General features: G+C 39.3%; 1 protein-coding gene across 1 annotated transcript; it reads right to left on the bottom strand.

Moving 5' to 3' along the window:
• Positions 1 to 8,293: 8,293 nt before the first annotated feature.
• Positions 8,294 to 9,357, bottom strand: LOC116245179 (uncharacterized). Its single transcript, XM_031616847.1, is given in 2 exon segments — positions 8,294 to 8,587; positions 8,590 to 9,357. Coding segments are annotated over 2 exon segments (1,062 nt in total).
• Positions 9,358 to 25,603: the final 16,246 nt, after the last annotated feature.

The following is a 25,603-nucleotide window of genomic DNA, read 5'->3' as shown; positions in this document are numbered from 1 at the left end:
ATTATCTTTTATTTTAGTCGGATATATTCATAATTGATAAAGCAAGAGAAATTATAAAATTCATGCCATCGAGATCATTCCTTCATAAACTTGTAATTTGTAGTCTTCCCTGTGCCTCTGGTTTCGCCGTTAAGGAACCCTAAGATTATCTGACAAATACCTCAGCTTTTTAATCCTAATCAGGCTATTCATCATCTTCGCTCACCAAGCTGTCAAAACTTTCGTCCCCATTAGTTGACTTTTGTTGCTGTTTCAAAGCTTCAGCAGCGGCTATTTGGCTCAGCTTGTTTATCGTGAACTTAGCCTGTTTAATTCTCAACTTTAACTTCATTAAATTATCCTAATTGTCTAACTTACTTTGCTTCAATCTAGATAAACTTTGTTCTTAAAGGCTTAATCTCGATTCCCAAGTTGGCCTTACGAACTTATCTTGTGAAGGTGGATCTTGGGTTGGATTTTGAGGCGGAGTTTGAGGTGGATTTGGATCAGAAGGCTGCTATGGGGGCTCTGGGTTAATCGTTGTAACAGCTATCTGTTGTATTTCAGCCATTTAGTCTGCAGTAAGTTCCTTTTCCTCAGTCAACTTTACAAGGAGCAACTTTTGTTGAACAGTGCAATAAGGGAACTGCCGGTCGACAAGGACTCTGTAAACATTCTCATCGGTGACCGCTTTGGTATCGATTGAAGTGATGATCAGGTAGGAGCCAAAGACGTCGCTGCAATTTGTCTTGATACCTTGGGCCTCCATTTTTTGCTGGACGACCAAGTAGTCGATCCTGAATACTCCACCTATAATATTGGTCACGATCATATAGTCTTGTGATTCATTGTAGCCACCCTCATAGGATCCTAAGATAATGTTTAAGGTTGCACTCAAAAGATTAACGATTGAATCAGCGACCTGCTTATCGGCAAACCCATGGACAATATCCTTCAATTATCCTGTGATTTTATCTGTATTCGAGGAAACTTAAACATAAATTTACTTTTTGAAGCCAATCACATACTTTGCCGGAAGCTTTTAAACCTGGCCGATCGGAATGTTAAGCTCAGACTAAAAGGCCTTAAATCTAAGGTTTATCATATTTAAAGACATTTAAACTGCCTCTCTAGCAGCCTTAGCCATCTCATCACTGGTGTCTAGACGTTGAAGAAGTGATTTAAGGGCTCCCATTGAATCAAATTATTATGAACGTTGCCAAACCAGTCAGCGATTTATGCCCAAAATTGGATTCCTTAAAATAAAAAATCGGTCCAAATCTGACCGAATCGGCAAACACTCGTGGGACTGTTTGGCGTCAGGACAGGCCAATTACCATCGCATCCTGGAAATCACACGACTGCGATCATGGACTTGGCGGATGACGATCCTTCCTGATAATCTTATTCGGCTGCCTTCAAAGAGGGCATCCTGATCGAGAATAGGTTGGCAAGGATTTGGGCCTAACTGCAGCCCTCTCTACTGGAATAAGGATCTGCTGAAGAAAACCTGGGTTAGCATCGATATAACGCTGGCGGTGTGCTGGTAGCATCCCCATTTCCCTCCATCACCCATCACCCCATACGTCGTGAATCTTGCAAAAGGACAAACTAAATGTGGCACTAGGCTACCCGACGGAGATGAAATGATTGCCGATTACTTCTTACTATTTCATCTATATTACAGTCCGTTGCTTATCAAGACAGCCAGCACATCCAACCCTGCGAAACCTCAAAGTGTGAGCCATGAGCCACAGATCGCAGCAGACACATCCATATCGGACCCTTCCTGAGCCGTTATGAATTCAAAATAGTAATAAAACTGCAGGCAAGGACTCCTAGATTAGACCTATTTCAGTGTGGAGAAGAGAAGAGTGTCCAAACTCTTACCAATATTCGAAAGGGATGTAAATAAAGAGAAGGCAAGCTCCCTTCCGATCCTTATAGTTGGCTCTACTTTGGAGGCTGTTTAGCATATGTGTGCAGACGATGTGACGATCAGATCATTTTGACTGCAGTGTCGCAGTGCTTCATCTCCAGGAAGAAGTAGAGCTCCTTGTTCTTGAACCTGTCGTTGAGTCTGATCTCGAGGGGCTTCATGAGGTTGGGGTTCTTGAATGTCACCGCGAGAGCGTCGGCGTCAAAGGTGATCTCCAGCAACTGGTCCTTCTTCAGGTGGACTCGTTCCCCCGATATAATCTGGTCCCCACAAAACTTAACCATACCTTTTCCGTTTGAAAACGATAGATACTTAACCGCGTCGCATCTCGTATCGTCGATCATGTATTCATTCTTGAAAGTCGCAGTTACTATACCGAAGGCCACTGTCCCCTTATTTAGTATCTGGATCTTGATTTCGTGCTTTCCACACTTGGGCAAAGGAGACTCTGTGCATATCTTTTTGTAATCATCATTGTATTTCTTGGTGATGACCTTCCCGTTCATGTCGAAAAAATTTCGTTTTTCCCAGCTTAAGGGCAAGGTTATATCTTCCAAGCTGGACGAAGTGTTGAGCACCGATAACTTTTGCTGCTCCTCATCTGCATTTTTGAACTTTTTCTCTCCATTTGGAGTCGGATCTCTAATGACATAAGGACTTTAGAACCTTTACTCCTTCTTGCCGAACCTATTCAGCTCCTCGAAGATGCTGGTTTGCGGCTATTTTTGGGTGGGCATTTAAATCCTAGCTTCAACCACGCTTGTTTCTTTTTTTCTTTGTATCTTTTGGGTTGATTAACCTTCGTGGAAATAGCTAACATGTGATTCATTTATTTCTGGTCTTTGAACTTTTTCTGGCTTTACCTCAATCTCTTTTTTCTCACTCTTATGATTTGATTATAGTTTGGCTTCTCGCTATTACTTCAAGCTTAGTCCATGAAGCTGTAAAACTAGTTCAAGTATCTCTTTTCCTGCTTTTATTAGTTCTTCACTCTTGATGGCAAGCAGCTTGTCAAGTGAAAAAGTTAAGGCTTAGGCAAGATCGCTCATTTCTATTCCATTCTTCGTGGCAACCTGCTATATGTCCTGTATCTTTTTGTTTATCTTTATCAAAATTGGCAGCGATCTTTGAGTGTAGTATTATGTCGAAAGCTTCTGTCTCAATTTCTTATTTTCTGCATTCAACTTTTCGCAGTTATGGCAGCTTTCTGTTTCTGTGAGGTTTGATAAAACGGAGTCATTCATTGATTAATATATTACTAACAAAAACTAATCATATCTATTAATGCAATACTGTCAATTATAAAAGAGTGCTGATGTTTCATTAAACTTCCATATATTATTTATGAAAGTTTTGCCGATCATTAATAGACCCATCTAATCATGATGTTTGTTAAGATTGGGTATATCCAAGATGACAAGAAATCGACTTTTCTAAAAATTATTAAGGTATAAACTTATCAAATGTAATAATTCAGAGGTAGAAGTCTTTAAATTTAGATAGAAAGCAAAGATTTTTGATGGCTTTTAGCTAAGAATGCATAGATAGAAAAGCTTCGAAAATCATTCATTAGTTCGAGCTATTTGAGCTAATTCATCACGATGTTTGATGTATTCAGCTTCTGAAATTTGCTGCTTGCTTTAGCTTGTCTTCAAGGATTTGACCAGATAGTTTTAGTCAGTTTTCATGTTGCTGACTTACACTGAAGTTTCATACTTGTAGCATCCATAAAGGTTCCGTTAGAACCCCATAATCTCAAGCTGGTCTTCAAAGTTTTATTAAGAGGTAGAATAGTGGTGAACTTTGCAAGTTTTATTTTCCTTCACCACTCCTGCACTGACTTTTCTGATCATTTTAACAAAGATATCATAGACCGTAAGCCCCTCATCATTGTAACAGACAAGTTTGTTGATAAAGGTGTGCTTTGTAGAGGCGGGCTCACCCTATTAGTCCTTGTTTGATCGAGCTGTTCTGTTGGTGGTGATCAGTTTTTATGGCCGGAATGATTTCAGTGAACTTATCTCACGACTTGACTCTTGTTTTGACATTGCCTGAAGAATACCACCATTAAGCTTGGATCTCAACGCACTGGGCTTGTATAAATCATCCTGGCGTTGCTTGAGAGGAGCTCGGAGATCTGACATCTCAATATAATTCTCATCATTGTCTCCATCTGCTTCAGGCTTTGCTTTATAGGGGCTACCCTTCACTTTGTACTCTTAGAATTATCCGTCAACCTCTTCTTCAGAGTGTTGGTAAACTTCATCGACCATTGAGTAAACTTAGTTGGATTCCTCGATGGTTCGCTTCAGCTTATAGTGGAAATATTTAGTTACGAAGCAGAAGAGGGCCAGCATAAGGAAGGAAAGGACCATAAATACTGCAATTGCACTACCAATGTCCATTGAAAAAAATATTTATATACAAAACTATTGTTGGGTGGCATCAAATCAATGCTATCATCGGGAATCACAACTCCGAATTAAAGGCCTGAAAAACATTTTGCATTAATTTTAGAATTTAAATCATGCACCAGGTTTTTTTCTATAATTTTTTAAACGCTAAGCATCCAATAAAACCCAAGCTAAATACAAAAATTCTAAAAAGAATAAAAAATCATAATTAATGAAAGAAAATCAAGATATCTTTATTATAAGCAATGTATTGTTTATTAATTTTAACTTATTCTTATTATTTTTATTCGAAGGATGACTTCTATTCGCCGAAGTCTTACCGAGTACCTTATAAGGTGGAACAGCCTTGAAATCATGGCAGAAAAAGTGAGAGAAAAGATCGCCTAAAATCCCTATTTCCAAATGGAAACAGTTTTCGAGCGCTTCGACAAGTTCAAGAAAGGCTACCTAATTCCAGATGACTTCTCAGAGTTCATGCTCGAAAATAAAATCTATCCGACTTAACTAGAGCTCTACCTCATCTTCCGCGATTTCGATAAAGACAGGGTCGGAGTCATCACCTTACAAAGACTCACACAATAGCTTTTACCGAAGGAAAACGTAAAACTAAACAAAAAGGCACTTGAAAGGAAATATTATGAAGCGGGCTTAAGACTATCGATAGACCTTGAGTACATAATAGCGAGATATTTTGACCATAAAATCAAAGAGATTCAATAGCTGGCAAAGATCCGGATGGAAATGAACCAAAGACACGTCTATATCGTAGAGGAAGCTTTCACCCTTATCGACCATCAGAAGAAAGGTGTTATTCAAGGTTTAGAACAAATAGATCATTTCTTAAGAAACAATGGAAAAGTTGTTAGCAAAGATGACCTTGTCCGTCTATTTAGAGTTTTGAGCTTTGATAAAGAGGGTCCTGTTCTATATGAAACCTTTGCTGAACATCTAGACCCAATGGGAAAAGGCTACTATATCGGGTACTCTCAAAGAATTGAGGAAAAGAACATGATTCAGCAAGATTACATTCGGCAAAAACTCGAGATAAACAACTAAGCCATACGAAATTCACGCCAAAGGGTTATACTTCACAACTCTATTGAAGATTTAGAGGTCAGTAATAGTCGGCTGCAGAACATCTTAAGGGAGCAAGAGCTTTAGCAGCGATTACAAGAATAAAATTTATCAGATTTCAGGCGTCGACGTTATTTGTATTGATTATAAATAAATTTTATCTAAAATTCACATTTCCTAAATAAAACCGCATAATAATTAGAATATGAGCAAGCTAGATATCGATTTTTCCTTCAGGAAAACCATCTCACCTGTCAAAAGAAGTTCTCAATCTGTCTCATGCGTGTCCTTGCCTAAGGGACTGATGAACTCAGAGATCAATTTCAATAATACATCTCGGTTCGAGTAAAAGAAAGTGCTGAGAAAGCTTAAGTAGCAATAAGTGCTAAATCGAATGTAACTTTTGATATATTTAGTTAATCCACGCTTAAGAGAATAGCAGAGAACGACAAATTGGCAAAAGAGGCCTTGAGGTTCAAACCTGTCCAAACAAAAAAGAGTAAAAGATAAAAGTAAAACTGATCTATTCACTTTGTTATTGTTGTCTATTATCATTTAAAGCAATAGCTTTATGCAATAACACTTGCGCGTGATCATTATTATTATAAATTTGAATTATGTCGAAAGGAATAAAGGAAAATTATCTCAGTAAGGAAAATGGCTGTAAGGTTATAGAGGCATCATCAGAACGAGAAGGATCTGTTGCTAACAATATCCTCAGCAGTAACGAAAGGGTAATCATCTAAACATTTAGGAGCTTTGGATTGTTGAGAAAAAACTGCCTCAATTTTGTATTATTGACACAAGCAACCTCAGAACCTATCCTAAGGTATTCAATAGAATAGGATTTTATTGTTGGCATGAGTACTAATCGAATCCTGCTCTGATCGAAGTATCATATAACAATGGGTTCAATGATGAATGGGTGATTGCTGGCAAGATCAGACTGGAGCTAAAGTCATAGCAACAGTATTTCAAGATAAAAGATATCCCTGTTACAGAAATGAAACAGCTCAAAATCACTCTCCTTGAAAATTACGGGGATAAATCCACATATTTGAATCAAGTTCAGCTCGGATACTTAAAGGACGGCAACATTCCAGAAGGAAATAGGGAAAAGACCGTATCTGAATTTATTAAATTGACTTCCACTTAAAAATAACTTAAAAAAGCTCAAGACCAAATAAAAAAATTAACAAGTGAAAACGAATAAATTAAACAAACACTTAAGAGGCAAGGATAGTTGATGATCGAGATGCAACATGCGCTTAAATTAGTGACAAAAGAAATTTAAAAACTCCATAAAATACAATAAGTTCAATCAAAAAAGCTAATAATCCAAAAGAAATAAAGATAAATTGATCGTACTCTCTAAAACAAGGCCAAGAACAAAATAAATTTCGGCACACATTCATCTTAAAGTGGCCATTCATCGTTAGATGATAAAGGATATGTATTGGATAGAATTCCGTTAAAGAAATAGAATGAAATAATCCAGTCAAGAACAAATAACCAATCATATGCTAAAAGTCAAAGGAATAGTAATAAAAAATTTAGATAATAAAGCTATGAAGACTCCAAACATATAAAAAATGCAACCATCCGTCACTCTAAGAATGAAAAAATACCTAAAAATAGATCTGAGAGCGAGTTAAGTTAATATCTTGTCAGCTAGCGATAGGACGAAAAAAGTAAATATTCTTAAAAATGTTCTTAAATGATGGTAAAATTGCAAATTCTGTTGGCTTAGCGGGTATCAAATGTATTATTTAGGAAAAAAGAAATCGTTAGCTTCGGCAAAAGGCCAGATGAGTAAAAATGGTTTGATATTTTGTTATTGTATAATTATTAATCGATTAATATTTTGTCGCATTGGGTTACAAACTATCAATCATTATTTCTTCTACTCTTTTTTATCATTTTTCTTCTATTCCTCCATCGATAGCTGCAAGGCTCTTTGCTCCAGATCTTCTTATTCATGAGGCCTCTGATTGGCTGGCTGATTGTGATTCGCTGCGGCTAAAAGCCGCAGTCTTTATTATTACTCTCGCAAGCTCATCTACAATGCCATTCTAAGCTCAGGATCGTCAGCTTAGTTCAGCATCATCGCTGCAGGGTTTTGCTAGCCGCCCAAAACTCGGCTCGAGAATAGTGCATCACTTAGGTTTCCTTCAGGTTCTACAAAGATCAAATCGCATCCGTGTATCTCGCTTTTGACTGCTTCGTTCATCACTCTCATCTTCTCTCGTTGTTACTATGACAAGTCTCCGATTCCGATTAAATCCAAAGAAATGCTATTTTTCTTCAGTTTCTTGCAGATGATCTTCAATTATTAGACGTTTTCAGTGATGGTGGATGCAACGAAGCAGATAATTCTTTGTGCAAGGTTCGGATTCGCTCTGTGTTTTAATGCGAGTGCTGCTGTTTGCAATGCCTAAATAAAAATTTATTGTACATTAGATAGCTTCTGATGGCCAGAAAGCTTGATTCCGTACAAGTATGATGTAACCTTGGTTAGATCGGTTGAAGGAGTGCAAATGATTTCGACCTGGTTGCCACCACTTAATGCAATCCCCATGGCTGTTTAGTGATTTTGCTCCATTTTGGTCTGGATAAGCAGGCCGGCTGCATCGATTTGGCTAATCCATCGAGTCGGATGGTAATCTCCATTAATGGAATAGTTTGAGTTGTCCAGAATTACTATTGTTGCCTCTGGCATTTTTATAATTTCAAAAATTAATCAAATACAAGCTCTTCGATTAAACAAATAAGATAAGCTCCATTTTTATAAATCCATTAGGATTGAGTCAACATTAGATAAACCTCTTAAAGAAAGCTCTGTCAGAAGTTAAATATATGATATCAAGTGATAAATACTTTACATCAATCATCTACGGTCAAACTCCATCTTGAACTCTTTGATAGGATGGGTTTATTCAGTTGCATTTTCATCCTCTCTCCACATCTTGATGGTCTTGTCGCACTCTCCACTTAGCAAGCGGCATCCACTTCGATCGAATGTTAAGGCGAAGATACCGTTCTCTGCAGCGATAGATCCTGGCTGAGGCTGACTCATGATATCTTGGAAATTGTATCCAGATTGCCAGTCCCAGAATTTCAAGCTTCCGTCGTCTCCTCCACTCACGAGGACGTTGTCTTGATTGATCTTAATAAAAAGATATTTACTGCCATTGCGTCGATGATGGAGTGGTGTCCTGCGATGTTCCTTAAAAATTATCCATTTGGGCATTTCCACACCTTGATATTGTCGCTTGCCGCACTGCCGAACGTGTATTATGTTGGGTGCTCCACCATCGCTCGAATTGACTTTTTGTGGTTTGTCAGGGTGTTGATACACCTACCGGTGCCGACGTCCCACATCTTGATGAAGGAATCATAGCTGCCAGTGATAACATGAGGCTCTGAGTTTTGAGTAACTATAGATCCAACGGTATGAGAATGGCCAACCAAAGCATGAACTTGCTTCCTAACTCGAATGTCCCAAACTCTTGCTGCACTGTCTCTTCCTCCTGAAACCAGCACGTTCAAGCCATCGTGGATCTTCAAGCAGTAGACACCACTTAGATGTCCATGATAGTTTCGAATAACCTTGTTCATCTCCAAATCCCAGCACTTAATGGACTTATCCTCTCCGCAAGTGAACAAGTAAGGATACTGTTTAGAGAACTATAAGGCTCTGATTGTGTTGATGTGGCCTGTTAGGGATATCTTTAGCTCTCCCGAGGCAAGATCCCAAAACTTGATGGTTCTATCGGCAGAACCAGAGGCAAAGTAAGTGTTACAAGGAGAAACAGCAAGGCATCTCACCCAACCATGATGGCCTGCAATGACTCTGTACAGTTTGTAAGGCCTATGCCAAGTAGGCTTGATGAGCTTTCTCAATGAGGTTGCTCTGACCGTTCCCAAGCGTGTTGATTCTGCCAAGTTCATCTCTAATTTTTGACTCAGGACAACAGCATTTGAAGTTTTGCTCTCCTCTTCAGCTGTCCCGATGTTCTTTTAGTACTTGGCGAGTGATGCGATTTTTTCATTTGGGTCTTTCTTTTCAGTACTTTCCTTTAAAATTTAATTGATTATGTTGTCCTCAGCATTTTCTACATGTTGTTTCTATTAAGTGGTGGTTTCTTTCTTCAAGGCTTCCTCAAAATGTTTGACGGGGTATGCAAATTCTGTTCTTATTTTAGTTGAGAGCAGCTCTGCGGTCTCTTTAGGAGTGATAGGGTGAGGGCTGAACTCAGTTTTGAACAAATTTCGGGCGAGGCTGATATTTTCGGCAATGATTCTTTCTTCGATCTCCATCTCTTATAAAGTTAGCTATATAATATCTTCAATTGATAAGTTTTATCATGCTATAAGCATAAACCATCACAAATAAGCAACGATATGAGGCCATTTAAAATGGCAAGAGCTATGTAACTTCTTTCATTTATGGTTAGAAACCATAAAAATAGAATAATCAAAAATCAACCGATATGAAAGCGACAATCGTCAAAAGACAAATAAGCCAAGGTTTTTTGGCCAAAAAAGTGCCACCTTGAAAGTATGGTGGCCTCTATCTGGCCAAATCTATTGATTGATGCGCTTCTTTGGTTTTTTGGTTCATGGTAATCAGAATGTTCTATTCGATCAAAGATAAATACGATAATAATAGATGAGCGAAAACAAAATGGAAGGAATCAAGATAATCGGCGATTCGTACAAATTGGTCAAGCCATTATTTCAAGTTCGCAGCTATTTTTATGCACAAGGTATAACCTACTTTATTCAGTTTGCTGCATCGCTAAGAATTACGAAATCGCCAACGCCGCCCTTGTATTCCTTTTAATAGTTAGTACGTTTACGAAAATGAGGATCCCTCTCAAAGCCTAAAGATGCTTTGTGAGAAACTCGGGCTCGGCAAAGTTTAATGTAATATTATCTTTCCGTATAAGCACTAGAAATATGCCTTTAACGATAAGAATATATCCCTCTTTTTCATCCGAGATTATCTAATTCCATTTCGATATTATATCAGCAAAGAAATTTCAGTACTCCAGATTTTGGAAATTCTCTACGGCGCAGTATGAAACATCTTATATAGTTGTCCTGCCTGCATCACCTGCATTTGAGGGAAATCGTTCATGGAAATATATCGCTTAACACTTGCTATATGGTCAAACAAAAATCCAAGGAAAATTGCAGATTTGGGCTCAACATACTCGATACCACTTTTTTCACCTAGGAAGACTTCTTGGAAGGAGTATAGGACCGTCTGTTCCTATCGTAAGGTCAAACTTTAGGACAAAGTAACTATTTTTAGATTTAGAACCTTCCTTCAAAGATGATATCGAAAGTTTGGTGTATGTGGTAGTTCACCTACTGTCCAAGGGGAAAATGTTCCACATGCGAAGGTTTCAACTTGAATGGGTCATCTAATCAGAGTTTCTGCGATGGAAAAGCTGTGATTTCTTTAAGGAAATGACCAAGATACTTCCTCCTGAACTCTAGATCCTTATCTAACTCTACTCAATAGCTAAATCACTAAATAGAAACGAAAAACCCAATTACGTCAAATTGATGAAAAAACTTCTCTCTTAAATAAATGATATTCAGAGAAAGGCTTAAGGCAAAAAGCAATAATCTATCTTGAGGGATAATACGAATGAAAAAAATGAACCAATTAATGAAAAAGATATCAACGTAAATCTTAAAAAATCAAAAAAACAGAGGTTCAAAGACAATACTATATAGAATACCATATAAGGGAAGCTGCCTTAATGCTAAAAGATGATGTAGGCAAGATGATGTTTTATCTTATCATTTTCTTCCAATTAATACTAGTTTTAATGAAAAATATGAATATAAATAATCATTTACTCAGCCGACTCTTGAATTTTGATTTGACCTTGAGTTTGATCTTGCGTTATTCTTTTCTACTAGCGTCTTTAGCGGATCAATTGGCACTGAACAACCTCCACATTTAGATTGGTAGTTATATGAGAAGTTTACAGTAAATGATTTATTTGGTATTCCTGATGGGAATAATAGCAGACAGTCAAACAAGTTTTTGCTTGCTGCTGTTTGAGAACAAAAGACGGTAGGTGGAGCAATACCGATAAACTTAGCCTTAATAAACTTCTTCATTGCCTCTTGATCAGGAAAATTGAAAGGAGTTAGGGTGTCTAAAGTAAGGAATAGTTGATTGTTATTTCCTTTCACCGGTCCTGAAAGTTGGAGAGTCACGCTTGAATCATCGTCAGAAGGTTTTTGGCTGATAGTTGATGAGCCATTTTATTCTTTAGAGATATTTATTTTAGGGTTAGGTTTAATCAGCCGGACGCATACTGAAGGAGTCTTTGAGCAATTGTATCCAGTTTAAACTTAGCATTTAGAGTCGCATCCATCGCCATTGTTAGTATTAAGGTCATCACACTACTACGTGCCCTCTATGATACCGTTTCCACAGGTTTGGTTTGCTATGGTGCTGTTTACAGGTACACACTCTCCGTCTTGGAACTTAAAGTTGGCTAAACATTCGCATCTTCCTTATTTTGCCTATGAATTAGCGCCACAACTTCTGCACTCACCATTGAGATCGAACACAAAGTTGACCTTGCAAATGCATTTTTTGGTACTCTGGTCAAAGACCATGTTTTAGCCGCATTGTACAGTAGTATTTATCTTTACTGGAGGCTGGATGATTGGATCTTGAGAAACATATATGCATCTTCCTTGCTAAAACTTCAGTCCTGATGAGCAGACACATACTCCGAAACCATTATCATAACCCTAGCCGCAATCAAGGGGAGGAGGAGTAATAATAGTCGGTGGCTGAGGAGGTGTTTGAGGAGGTATTTGAGGAGGGGTTTGAGGAGATGGAGTTATATCTGCTGAGAAGCTGCTACTCTCCAAAATGATTGGTTGAAGCTCGGGATCAGAAAAAGTGAGAAGACTGCAGTAGTTATTAAGATTTACATACCCTACTTGGCAAATGCAAGCTCCATTGATTAAAAATTGATTAGACGTGCATGTTGGGATTGGGCTTACTGAAGGATTAGAGGTAGCTACTTGAGTTGAGGCATATTGAATGGGAGATGGTCCAGTATTGCTCGAAGAAGATGAGGAAGAAGAATCTCCAACAGCTAGCTGAGATTAATATGTTGTGGTGCCAGCAGGGCTAGTAGTATTGGTTAGGACATTTGTAGCTGCTGTGGCTGTTGTGGTTGTTGTGGTTGTTGGAGTGCTTGGTGCTGCAGCTTGTGATATAGCAACTGCATTAGCTGCTTCAGTTACTACTTCATATTAAGAAGTCTTGCCCGTAGATGAATTATTAGTGGTTGAACTTTGCTGAGTTGATACTGTGTTTTGAGAATTTTGAAGTGAACTTGTGGCTGAAGTGTTGACAGAAACTTGGGATTAAGTTGTTACAGTTGCTGAAGTACCTGTTGAAACTGTATTTGTTGTAGTTTGAGTTATTAAATTGACATTTTTATTTGGATTTTGGCGAAATAGATCGAGGAGTGGAGCTAAATTTTATCCTTTTTTGCTGATATTAGATTTGATACAGCTACCATTCACGAGAGTAAGACCCAGAATGTTTGAACAGCTCTTACAGGCCTTGCCTCCATCAGTATAGTTGAATATATAAGTATCACCCGAACAGGAAGTCCAGCACTCATCTAGACGCTGGTAAGGAGCTGATGAGTTTGAGCAAGCATTTTTAGCTGTTCTACCGAAGATAAGATAAAACAGTGCATATCTGTCAAAGAAACTGCCCGTACCAATTTGAAGAACCAAATCATCATCGATTGTAGTTTCGATGGCTGCTGACTGGGAGGAAGAGAAATTCAAGTAAGAAAGCCCATGGAAGCGATAAGGAGTGTATGTGATTGACTTGTGAAGATCAGATACAAAAACACCTTTGAAGCTTTGGTTGGTTAGATAGCCTCCATATGAAGTAAAGCTAGCAGTTGACGGCGAAAAGATAAGGTAAGAGAAAGAAACATTCATGCTGCCGACCTTTGAGCCAAAGACATCAACAGTAAAGGAAGCATTTCCAACAGATTTTGGCAGCAGGCCGCATTATATGGATGTAGCATCTGAGTTGCAGCCAAGCAGGAAAGTGCGTAGTATAGAAGTATTAAAGTTTGTAATCGGATCGATAATTGTTGTTAGTGAAGTTGAGGGATTTCCACTTTGGGCAATTACTAAATTATAAATGTTATACCTGCCTGCTTACAGCCTAAAGTGAGATCACTTCTGGTTGAGGCCATATACTTAATGGTTATCTTGACCCATTTTTGGATGTTTCTACTCCAAGATAGAGTCATTCCTGTCTTCGTAACGCTTTGCGGCATGATATTGAATGAAGTGTCCAGGGTCAGGTTGGTCTCCTCAAAGGCCACAATTGCTAAATATAACTTGTCTTACCCAAAGCTATCTGCGGGGGAGTTTGGAACTGACGGCTGAAATGTTGAAGATAGACCTGGCTTTAAGATTGATCCAGATTGATGAGCGCTACCGAATTGGCTTCGAGTCCCTCCAGGTCAACGAATGCGGGCGAATTTTGGCAGTTAGCTAGCATGAAGAGGACGGACAATAAGCAAACGATTTAAATCTTGTGCATGGATTGCTTTTTTCCTTGAGAATCAATTATAATATTCGTTTTCGATTGGAATATTCTGATATCGGTAGTATTAGATATAAAAGGAAGTCGGACTCCAGCTAAAAATAATATAAAACATTTAATATACCCAAAAACTTCAAATAGGCAGAAATTAAAGATCTGATCCCCTTTTCGTCGTCTAAATGTTGGAGTTCTTTATTTTTTATGTCATAATATAAGAGGGTATATTTTGATCGGTAATGTTGCTCAGAATTCTATTCGTGGAACTGCAGGGGCAGCGTTTGTCCTGATATATTTAAATCACTAAAATATAGAAAATAGAATGTCGATTCGATTAAGTAAGAACCCCCTTAACATTCACCCCATTTTCTCGCCCAGAACCAGCTATAAACGCATCAAGGAGCACGACGAGCGCATGATCGCCGATATGACGCTCAATTTTGACAAGCTGACCATCAACATGCTCAAAGAATAGTTCGCGCGCAAGAACTATGTTCTAAACCTACCAGAATTCATTGATATAGCCAGGAGACATCTTAAGTTTTGGCAAATAGAGTTGCCCAATCGCGAGGCGCGCCTGGTTCGATACCTTACCTACCTCTTCAAGTAGATCGATATCAATGGAAACGGAGACATGGAGTGGGAAGAGTTTACTAATTATATCATCGAAAAAGCGACAGTCCTCAAGAACCTGAAGAGCAAGAATGATGAGATAAAACATTACATAAAATCAGAAAACACTCCGCGCATCAGAATAGACACCGTCATCTCAAAACTGTAATACATACCCGATATTGATAAAATTGCCTACTATGAGGAAACAGCTAACACCATTCACTTCCTCTCCGCCGATACTGGAGAACCGACTTCTAAAGTTTTGGAAATTACACCTAAAAAATTAGTAGTTAATATTTCTTCGGTAAAGAAAGAAAAATCTGGGAAGGTATCGATTAGGAAGAAAGATCTAATTTTACCCACCAGCGTTAGAGTGCTCGATATGCTCTATTTGCCCGATAAAAAATATCGAATTCTGCTAGTCTCAACGAGTGATGGTTATGTGAGAGGATGGAAATACACTCAAAATGGAATTGTGTTGGCCACTCAACCAGACAACGAAGAAGAATCCTTTTAGCACCACTTTGCAGCCGAAATTTATTGTTTAACTTGGGACAGTATTAATGAAGTTCTTTATTGTGGCCAAAAAAGCGGAGGAATCAGCATGTGGAACTTAAAAACTGACCTTTAGAAAGTGCTAGCTGAGCCACGAGGAGGAGAATAGTATGAAGGAGAGTAAAAGGTCAACATGCTCATCACCTGCATGATCACTATGCCCAAATTGCAGTTTATGGCCTCAGGAAGGATGGATGGAAAACTGATCCTGTGGGACACCATCAATTCTAAAAAGAAGTGGGTTTATAAATAGCACACTAGAGGGATTTTGAGCCTAGCTTTCAATGAAACTATGATCTTGCTTTTTAGTGCAGGATTTGACCACAAGATCTGTATCTGGAATCCATACATTTCCAGCTTAATTCATAAGATCGAAGGACATCTTTCCTCTATTCTCTCCTTAAAGGTTATTTAAGGAACTCATCAACTTATCTCCATGGATTCTGAAGGCATTGTCAAGATCACAGATACAAGAAGATTTAATATTATCTCTTCCTTTTCAGTTGAAACGGAAAGTGGTCATGGAAATCAGGGAAATGTCACTAACTTCATCACTATCAATAAGCCATCTAAACAAGTTTTAAGGTTGGTTTTCGGAGGAAAAAACGTGTGGTTTTATGATTATGATAAGAACTACAACCCTCTTACTGCTGATTAAAGCACAGTGATTGCCTGCCGATATGTGAAAAATGCACTTTGCTTCTTCACACCTGCTGGAAACAAGGTCAAAGTTTGGAGTGCTTTGAACGGAGACGTTGAAAAGATATATATGGATATCTCATCATTCGAGATCTCAGCCTTTGATTTCGATTTCCTCAGGAAGAGGATGATTATCGGAGATACGAAGGGAAATATTGCCCTCTATAACACTGCCAACGGTGCAAAAATGAAGAATTTGACCAGACATGGAGGATAAATCACCCATCTGATTGCTACTCAGCAGTTAGAAACAAAAGCAGACATCTTCATCAGCTGTGGACTCGATAATTAGATAAGGATCAGCAGATAGACAGAGGAATCTTTTGAGGTTGTGCGCACGATATACCTCAAGAAGGATTTGTAAGTAACTTCTCTCAAGTATTGCGTTGAGAATAAACTTGTAATGGTTGGCACTAATGCTGGTTCTCTAGCATTCTTTGACATTTAAACGGGAAAATGCGTGGGGACATACATCCAAGACTCAGGAGAGGAATTCACCTCGATTAGCCAAGCTTGCAAATAGATTATCATCGTCACATCCTCTAGTGGATGCGTCACCCTTATAGGTATTCCTCCCTTTCCCTTCCGCTTCTAGAGATTGCTCGGGTTCAGACATCGTGACAGTGAGAAGGAGGGCTCTGTCTTAGGCGTGAGGCTGAGCTGCTTCAATAAGCGTGACGGGTTGCTCTACGTTGTTGACGATAAAATGTATCTGAGCTGCTATGATTACAAGCAGCTTTTCTAGGATTTGGAGCACAGCGATCTAGGAAAGGAGAAAATCTAGTTCTAGCGAAGAAATCTCATAAAGGACATCCTCAATAGAAACAACATTAACTTGAAGTGGCAAGTGAAAGCTCATACAGAAACAGTTAAAGTCCTCGAGTTCATCTAAGAATAGTCCATTTTAATGACTTCTTCTTTCGATAAGCGGGTCAACATTTGGAACGCAATAACGGGAGAATTTATTGATTCTCTCCAACAGAACTACAACAAAGTGGCTCCATAGCCTCTCGGATATTATGATCTCAAGAAAAATTACCTATACACAAAAGATAGAAAGAGGGCCTTTGAGAACGTTGCCCTAGAGAGCACACAGCTGGACTTTGATCCTTTCCTCATCAACTCCCTCATCAAGGGCAGAGAAGAGTATTTCTAGGCCACACAGTCAAACAAAGAGTGGAACCTGCAGGTCAACTTCCTCGATGTCGTAAAATAGTAGAAGGAAGAATTCGAAAAGGTGATGCAGGATGTCAGCAGGTTCTAGCCACTCTCCAGCACCTCCAGCTCTGAATAGCTCAACATGCTTCTTCTCAGGAAGATGGAAATCATCGATAGAAAACGAAAGCTTATGAAGGAGATTCGGAATTAAAACTCGACAGAAGGTGAGCCCGTGAAGCAGGAGTAAGCCAACATGGAAAGAAAATACTCAACTAACTATTTTAGAAGGAGCATGATAAAATGCATTCAAAATTTTGTTGATAAAAATGAGAGCCTCGAGCTGATGAACCACCTCAAGAACGATAAGGACAAGGTCTTTGGCAAGAAGAAACACTTTGACTACATCCCCATCTACAAAATGGTCCATCAAACAGAAAAATCCCTTCAATAGCTGCAGTAGCATAAACAGTATGTTCTTGACCTCGCCAAGAAGGACACCGAAAGCATTGCCAACAGCAGGAAGAACGTGCATGTCTCTCTGAGCAGGGAGGAGTCAGATGCTGCCAACAAACTCTATCGCATGCTCAAAACAACTGAAGGCCGAACTAATCAACTCCCCCTCAACTATACCCCCAAGGAAACCCTGACTGACGAATCTATCAAATCTAAGCCCAACAAGGAGAATAGCGAAAGGGTTATCGCTCCACCGAAGAGTCGCTTCCAGGAGCTTCATCTTCTCAATAAGAAAATATTACCGAAAATTTAATGATATAAATGTTTTATCTAATATTCAAAAAAGTTGATTAATCAAAGGTTCAAAAATTCAGGGCATCATATTTAATAGCAAAATCTCTTAGGAAATCAAAAGCCATGAACCTTAGGGCCAAAAATTGTTTTGGCTTTGGTTGGATTTGATTAAATAAGAAAATGAAGAACTTAAAATGATGATTTGATATATGTTGTAGATCCTTCATCGATTTAACTTCGCCAAAACATCCTTTAAATTTGATAATCTGTAATTGTGTTGTAAGTAATGAAAGCCTTCACGATTTTTCCTTCAACTCGTTGCTTTCATCTCCTTTAAATAATTTTGAAGATTATAAGTTTGTTTGTTTGAACTCCCTGTACGCGAGAATAGAGTAAATGAAAGGCGTCATTATTTTTTAGTATGAAAATCGAGGAGGGAGCGCCACTGTGATAAAAGATTATATTATAGGCGCCATATTCACCATTTAGTTCTACTCTATTTTCTACAATAAATGTTCCTCAATTCTCCTATAAAAAACATGTCCAAAATCCATCATAAGGAGGTTCTATTCGCAAATGGCTGAGAAGAAGGATTCATAATATCGATAAAAGCTAGGCAAAGGAACGTAGGCCATATAGCAGTCGGCGTTCAAGAATAAAACTTCGAGTCTACAAGCCCGTAAAAACTAAGATATGAAGAATCATTGCTTCAATTTTCCACCTGGGAGGGAAAAGAGGGTGGAAAATTGAAATTGGCTTGAATTTAATCAGAAATGGGCTCTGGGAGGGTCTCCTCGGGGTTAATTTCTATGGCGTTTAGGGTGTGGTAGATGCGCTGTGCTATTTTTTTTACGAATTGCTTGCTCTTGAAGGCAGAAAACGGCTTAAAGAGTGGGGCAGGGCTCACTTTTGAAACATCCTGCTCTTATGCTGTTCTTTTGCACATAAAGATTAATTATATTCTTGATATCACCGAAATACATATACAGTCGAAATTTTTTGAACTGGCAGTTCCAGGTCATCATGCTCCGCATTCTAACATCGATCTTAGGCCAGCTGAGCATTCGGAAAGAAAAAACATAAGGAAAAGGATATAAAGATAAAAGTTCGGGGCTTCTAGCACGAACCCCTATAAAAATGCCTTGAAGGTTTAAGTAAGTATCAGGCCTGTAATCGAAAAAATGAGGTTGCCAAGATTATACTTTCTCCGTCATCTAGAATCAGCGAGATCATCTATGATAATAACATATTAATCATAATAATCGAATCGATTATCAAACACCACAAGAATTCCCTATAATCGTCACCCAAAAAATCATGTATTAAACAGATAATTTGCGAAAAACCCTTCCCGTCGTCCGATTTTAAGTAATTTAAAATCATCAGCGCTTGAACTTAGGCCTGCGGTCGTCTTCTCGCTGCGGTTTGGCGGGCACTCCCTTTTGATTGGCGTAGACAAGCACGTCCTTTTGCTCGAAAGTAAGCTCGCACGGGCCTAGCTTAGCTTCCTGTAGCTCGATCCTATTGTGAATCTTCGTTAAAAAAGGCGTACTCGTTGAAAAACGGTAAGGGCATTATACTTGTGAATGCCTGCAAGATTGATGATATCCATGCGATCCACAGAGGAGAACTCGGTATTGTGGTCGCCTTCGAATATCTCCTTGGTGAGCGCGATCATCTCCTGGACTGGGATATAGAAGCGGTTGCTGATACGTTTGAAAAGGACGTTGGCGATGTGGAAGTAGACCACCAGTACGTCGCGGTCTAGTGAGGTTTCGGCCTAAAGGTTCTTATACTTGGCGAAGAAAGCGAGCAGGAAGTCCCTGAGCTTCTCAGTGATCGATTTCAGATAGATCTCCTCCTAGTTAACTACTGCCTCATTAATGCGCTCCTCGATCAGAGCCTTACACTCAGTGAACTTATCAAACAGCTATCCTATCAACGGACTCATCTCCTCGTTCTTTACGTACTACTAAGAGTTTTATTCCCGATCCCCCCACAGTCCCAGCGTTAGTTTTTCCATACGATAGAATTAGTATGTCTTGGGGATCTCGATTTTCAACTTTTTCAGCTCGTCGTACGCTTCACTGAATTGAGATTTTCCAGCGAGGAAGGATAGTTTCTTAGTCCAGAAACTTATCGTCTCAATCGCAAAATGCAGCATCCTTTAGGAGTACTCTTGCTCCGACTCTGAATCGTAATCCAATTACAATGATGCCTGCTCTCCTTGCCCTGCAGTGCGAGTTCGCTCATGATGGACTTCAGCAGTTTTATGGGAACATTTTCATCGAGCACTTTCTAGAACTCAGGAATTTTGATGTTTTCAGAGATGTCTTTGATGAGCTGCATCAAATAGTCTTTACGCAAAGGCAGAGGAACTTTTTACGCTGATTGTAGTTGACTGAGAAGGCGTACTTGCAGAAGAGGATAACTTTTTTAAGTATAGCCTGGGTGTCCTTTTCCTTACGGATGTGTTCGAGCGTTTCCTTGATCATCTTTTCGTAGCTGGCCTCGCTGGCGACCAGTTTTTCAAGACTCAGAGTCATCAATAATATAAATTAAATCACCTACCCATCACCCATCTATACCTATCTAACTTGATCAAAAAGGGAAGGGATCAATAATAATTCAGTGGTTTCGTTTGGCAAAGATGTTGTAGAAATCCTCCTATGAGATGAGCCCGTCTTTGTCTGCATCTGCTACTTAAATCATCTCTTTGAGCAGGTCCTCATCGTATATTTCTCCTATATCTTTTACGAATCTTCTCAATTCCTTAATGGTTAAATAGCCTATATGTAAAGATTTAAACCAGTTCTCTGATAGTCAAAGGTGCTGAAGAGCTTGAATGATTCTATTCTATCCATGTTTTCTATTGGCTTTTCGGTCATCAGCTTCAAGAATGCATCGAACTAAATGGAAGTGGAGATGTCTCCCATTAACATTCTGAGATATAGTGCGTTGGCCTTGCTTTCCACCCCAAGTTCATTTATAACAGCTCTTATCTCTGGATTATTTGACTTTTACCATTTATGTGTATACTGCCACTTTGGTCCCTGTCAAAAAGATCGAAAGTCTACTTGATTTGCATGACCTAGGTGAAAGAAATGTGCTTAGAAACATATTCAAGCGGATCAAATGGGTTGTAATGCGGCCTCTTCGACATCTCGATTATGATTTTAGTTTAAATTGATATACGAAAGTTTTGAATGGCTGGGCCTATATTTAGATAGCGATGTATTGCTGTACAGTTTTGCACCGAAATTTCTTAAAAGTGCCCCTTGATTGTGAAATGATCCTGGATGCATATTGAATAATTTTAATCTACACATAAAAGTATGTTCTACGTGCCAGACCAGGACCATTCTCCCTCAAGCAAGCGATCGTCCCTCCGTCTCATTCAAAAGTTCACTGAGCTCTATGCCAAAATGAACCCAGAACGCAGCTAATCTCAAAAACGTCGCTTTAAGACGATGGAGGCTGAAGAGAAGCCGAAGCGAAACAGCCTTCCTTGCAAGCCTAAACAGAGCACACTCTGCCTACCTGCCATTGAGGAAAAGCGCTTCTTACTCAGAGGCAGTGAGTTCCACTCCCAACACCCCGCCAACCATTATCCCCTCCAGCCCATCGATTCAGCCAGGAAGCAAACGCATCAAAAACGGCTCAGCAACTTCAAAAAGACTGAAAAACAGATCTGCCGAGAAAAAATTGCTCGCAAGATGAAGCAAAGCATCGAAAACTTTGGAGTGCATGTATAGCCGTGGATAGTGAAAGAAGACCACACCGCCTTCTGAACATCATACTCTTGATATTTTTACCTTCTTCATGCATTCTGTAAACTCCTCTTGGCGTTTGGGTAGCTAACTTTAGGTATTATTATTGATCATGCGTGGCCTAGAGGAAGGGCTGTTGCCTGGACGAGGCAAGAAGCAGTCCAAGGAGACAAAACGCAGGTTTGACGAATGTGAACTCAAAGTCAGATCGTTACGGAGCAAGAATAATTAACTGCAGAAACAGTGTGAGAATGAACTGGACAGTGATATTCGCCAGGCTGTCAAAGAGCAAGGCTACTATATGGAAGTATTTTTCATCCCATCTAGAAAGAAATCGGAGAAATAAAGACCCTTATCTCCAAATTATCAGCTGACTTCACAGATCCACCTTCAAAGACCAAGATCAAGGAGTTGCTACACATAGCTGGGAAGGAATTATAGCGGAACAAGCGTATCATGGAGTAGTTTATAAACCGTGCTTCAACTTCGCCCTCTTTCTTGAAGAGCTCTTCTCCGAATGGCAGGGTCAGCAAGACTGAAATGTAGAAGCATAAGTCGGTTTAGCGTAGTTCAGTCGGTGGGGAAAAGCATCAAGAGGGTGTTTCTCTTATCGAGAGCGAGGAGATCCAAGGCTAAGTAATACTACAACAGCGGATAAATGCGGAGAAGGCAGCTTTGCTAAGGTAAATTGAGGAGAAAAACAATAAGATAAATAAACTTTACAACGAAATGGGTGAAATGGTAGGCGGTGAGCAGCACGATCTCATCAACTAGCTCGAAGCCAACCATGCGCAAGCCCACGATAATCTTCATCATGCCAACGACGATTTGGATCAAGCGGCTGTCTACCAGAAGAAGAGCAAGAAAAAGTACATATGTTTAGTGACCTGCATTATCCTTGTTTTGCTGGTGGGAGCAGGCATAGTCTATCTTTTCCTCAAATGATTGCTGTATATGACATTCAAGAACTCCCATTTTTCCTAAAATATGCCTCGTACGATTCAAAGCCAAATAAAATAAAAATACAAATTATGTCACAGCGGACCATGGTCATACTAATGTTGATTTTGGAAGTAATCCCAGCCGCTGATCTTGATTAGTATGCTTTTGTCTTTTGGAACCTCCCTTTCCCTTTATCGCCTACTAATCTTCAGCTGTGCAGTCGGGTTGATTCTCCTTACCACTTTATCTTCCCAATCTAGCTTGTGCGCCATTAGCTCCATTGGAATCTGGTCTGATTGAATCGCTCCCAGCCGATGTTTTGTCGGAGAAGCAGTTAGCCTCCTCGCTTATAGATCGTAAGGAACTTCACGGAACTTGCGTTCAGAGTTAGACTTTTTGATGCTTCGAACAACCTCCGTATAGAATTTATTAGCGGTAGACTGAAGGCGAAGGTGAGAATGATTGCGCTCCTTCCATGCCATGAACATATTATTCTTTGTCTCACCATCTGCCTCTTACATCAGCCCGAATTGCTCATTAATATTCATTCCTCCCCTCATCTTTCTTTTCTGCTGGCTCCTTATGATGAAATTTTTATTCCAGTTCTGGAGGGAAATCGAAGGAGTTATGGCTATCTTGGAAGGGTTGTTCAACTTTTAGTATGACTAGCTCTTAAACTTAAGCTGCGTAATTACGAATTTTGTCTGGGTTGGAGCTGTGATGGCGTCTCTAGGTGAAGCCATTTACATATTATTATGATAGAACCAGTGATCATGTAGGCTAGTGAAAACCTCTCCATTTAAAAAAAATATGATTTCTCAAAGCTGCTTCCTGCAATTTATCCTCCGTTATGTTATCTGATGAAAGTTGATATTATAATTAAGGCATTTATGCTGAAGAAAATAGTGGTATTGCTGGTGGCAATCGCTTTTCCACTCAACCTCATCATAAACCACTTTTATTCCGATGCACTTTACGACCTCGGGGTGGCCCTTATCCTACAAATGCAACCATACTCTACACCACTACTCGACAACTTTTTTATCTTCTTCACCCTCCTTGTTGATCCAATGCTTATCATCTCCATCTGCTGCCTGTTCATACTCTTTATGAAGAAAAGACTCAACGCCTTCATCACAGTCATCTTCATTCTCTTCAACACTTATTTCCTTACCATTAGCAAATCCTTTTACTCTGCTCCGAGACCCTATTGGACTCACAGCGAAGTTAAAAATATCGGGTATTACTGCCCGAAAGACTATGGCAACCCTAGTGGACATGCTGAATTCGTGGCCATAATAGCAGTTTTCATCTTCGAATTTATTGATGTAAGGAAGCAATTAAGATATGCCTTTCTAGCTGCATTTCTTATGATTGCAGTTTCTATCTCGAGGATGTATCTAGGTGGACATAGCCTTGACCAGGTTGCCCAAGGATTGTTTCTAGGCGTTTCCTTATCGATACTTTACGTCCATGGTGGGCTGAAGTAATTTATCCGAGATTTACTAATCAAGCAAAGAAGGTAAAGTCATAAAAAATTACTCTATGTTATTATCGGGACCATGCATATCCTGTACATTTGGGCATACTGGGCTAACAATCAGCATGCAATCGAACATAAAAAGGCAGCTTTGGTTTGGGTGAAGAACTATAATAAAAAATGTGGAAAAGATATCGACGAACATTATCTAAACTATGTGATGCTTAGTCTTAATGCCATTCTTGTCAATTTCATCACTGGCCTTATTTTTGGCTTCAAGAATATGCTAAATTCAAAGTCAGTCATTCCATATATGAAGGGTCAATGGAAATTCAACACAAAGAAGTACTCTAATCGCTTTATCAGCTATCTTGTGTACATTGGCGTGCAAACCGTATTCTTTTCAGTTGGATTTATTGTATTCAGTCCAATTCTACTGATATTCGGAAAGAATAACATCACATCCTTCATCTATTTTAACTTGGCAGGACTACTCTCAAGTTATATCTATACATATTGGACTTTAAACGCACTGACCAAGCTGGAAGTGTTGGAGATGCTGGAGGCCCCAGAGAAAGAGCAATGATCTTTGATTATCTAATTCCTGCTAACTGAATATTGATAGTGGTTGGTGTATATAAATCATTCTATTGAGAATGCTTCCGTCAGGCTCTTGTTGAATGTGCTGTCCTTGACCTGAGACACGAACTTATAGAAGGCGGCCTTCTTGGTCCTAGCTGCTTTGTTTAAATACTCTTCCAGCTCTATTTTTCTCCTTTCCACGAATTCTTTACTTCGATTCCCGAACCACTTCTTTGGAGGCAGCCCGATATGTCCTAGCTTTTCATCCAGAGCTTCAAGCAGGGAGTATCTGGTTCTGAAGTGATACTGGTTAGTGATGTTTCTTTTTAAAATTTGGTATTGCTCCATGAGGGTGACCATATATTCCACGTGCTACCCGATTTGATAGCCTGTGATTATAAAGGAGTAGCCGGGTAGGAGCGTGGGGTTGGGCTAGTCGGCGATATCAGTGTCGATGGAATCAGTGAAGAATTTGCGAGTGAGTGCTGGCGTCTTCTTGTGGGCCAGAAACGTGAGGACTGGTATGTTGTTTAGATGATTGAGTTAGGAATCATAAACTTTTGGGTAATCCATAGCCGTGGCTGAGTTGTTGATGAAAGTTAAGACAGCTTGTCTAAATAATTATTATTATAAACACTCGTCGTTCCAACACGAAAACACAGGTCCTCCAATTTTTTTGATAAAATCATTTGCTTCAAATGGGACTTTCAATTTTTTGGCATGCTGGCTTTAACGCATTCAAAAACTTACTATAATAACTAAAATAGGTTGAAAAACAAAACAAAACTGACTAAAATGGTCTTTATTACTCACGAAGAAGTATTACCGCTAACTAGAGAAAAGTCAGTGAAGTTTAGGGTGTTATAATTTAAATCAATGAGTGATACTATTTTTTGAGTCATATTCTTCTTAATTGAAATGTTAAATTACCATATTTTATATCGAAAGTATGGGGTTGGGGTTGGGGTTGGGGTTGGGGTTGGGTTGGGGTTGGGGGTTGGGGTTGGGGTTGGGGTTGGGGTT

Source organism: Nymphaea colorata, unplaced genomic scaffold (genome assembly GCF_008831285.2).
Source record: "Nymphaea colorata isolate Beijing-Zhang1983 unplaced genomic scaffold, ASM883128v2 scaffold0563, whole genome shotgun sequence".
Taxonomy (NCBI): Eukaryota; Viridiplantae; Streptophyta; class Magnoliopsida; order Nymphaeales; family Nymphaeaceae; genus Nymphaea; species Nymphaea colorata.
Note: the sequence above shows the minus strand (reverse complement) of the source record. Positions and strands in the feature narration are given on the sequence as shown.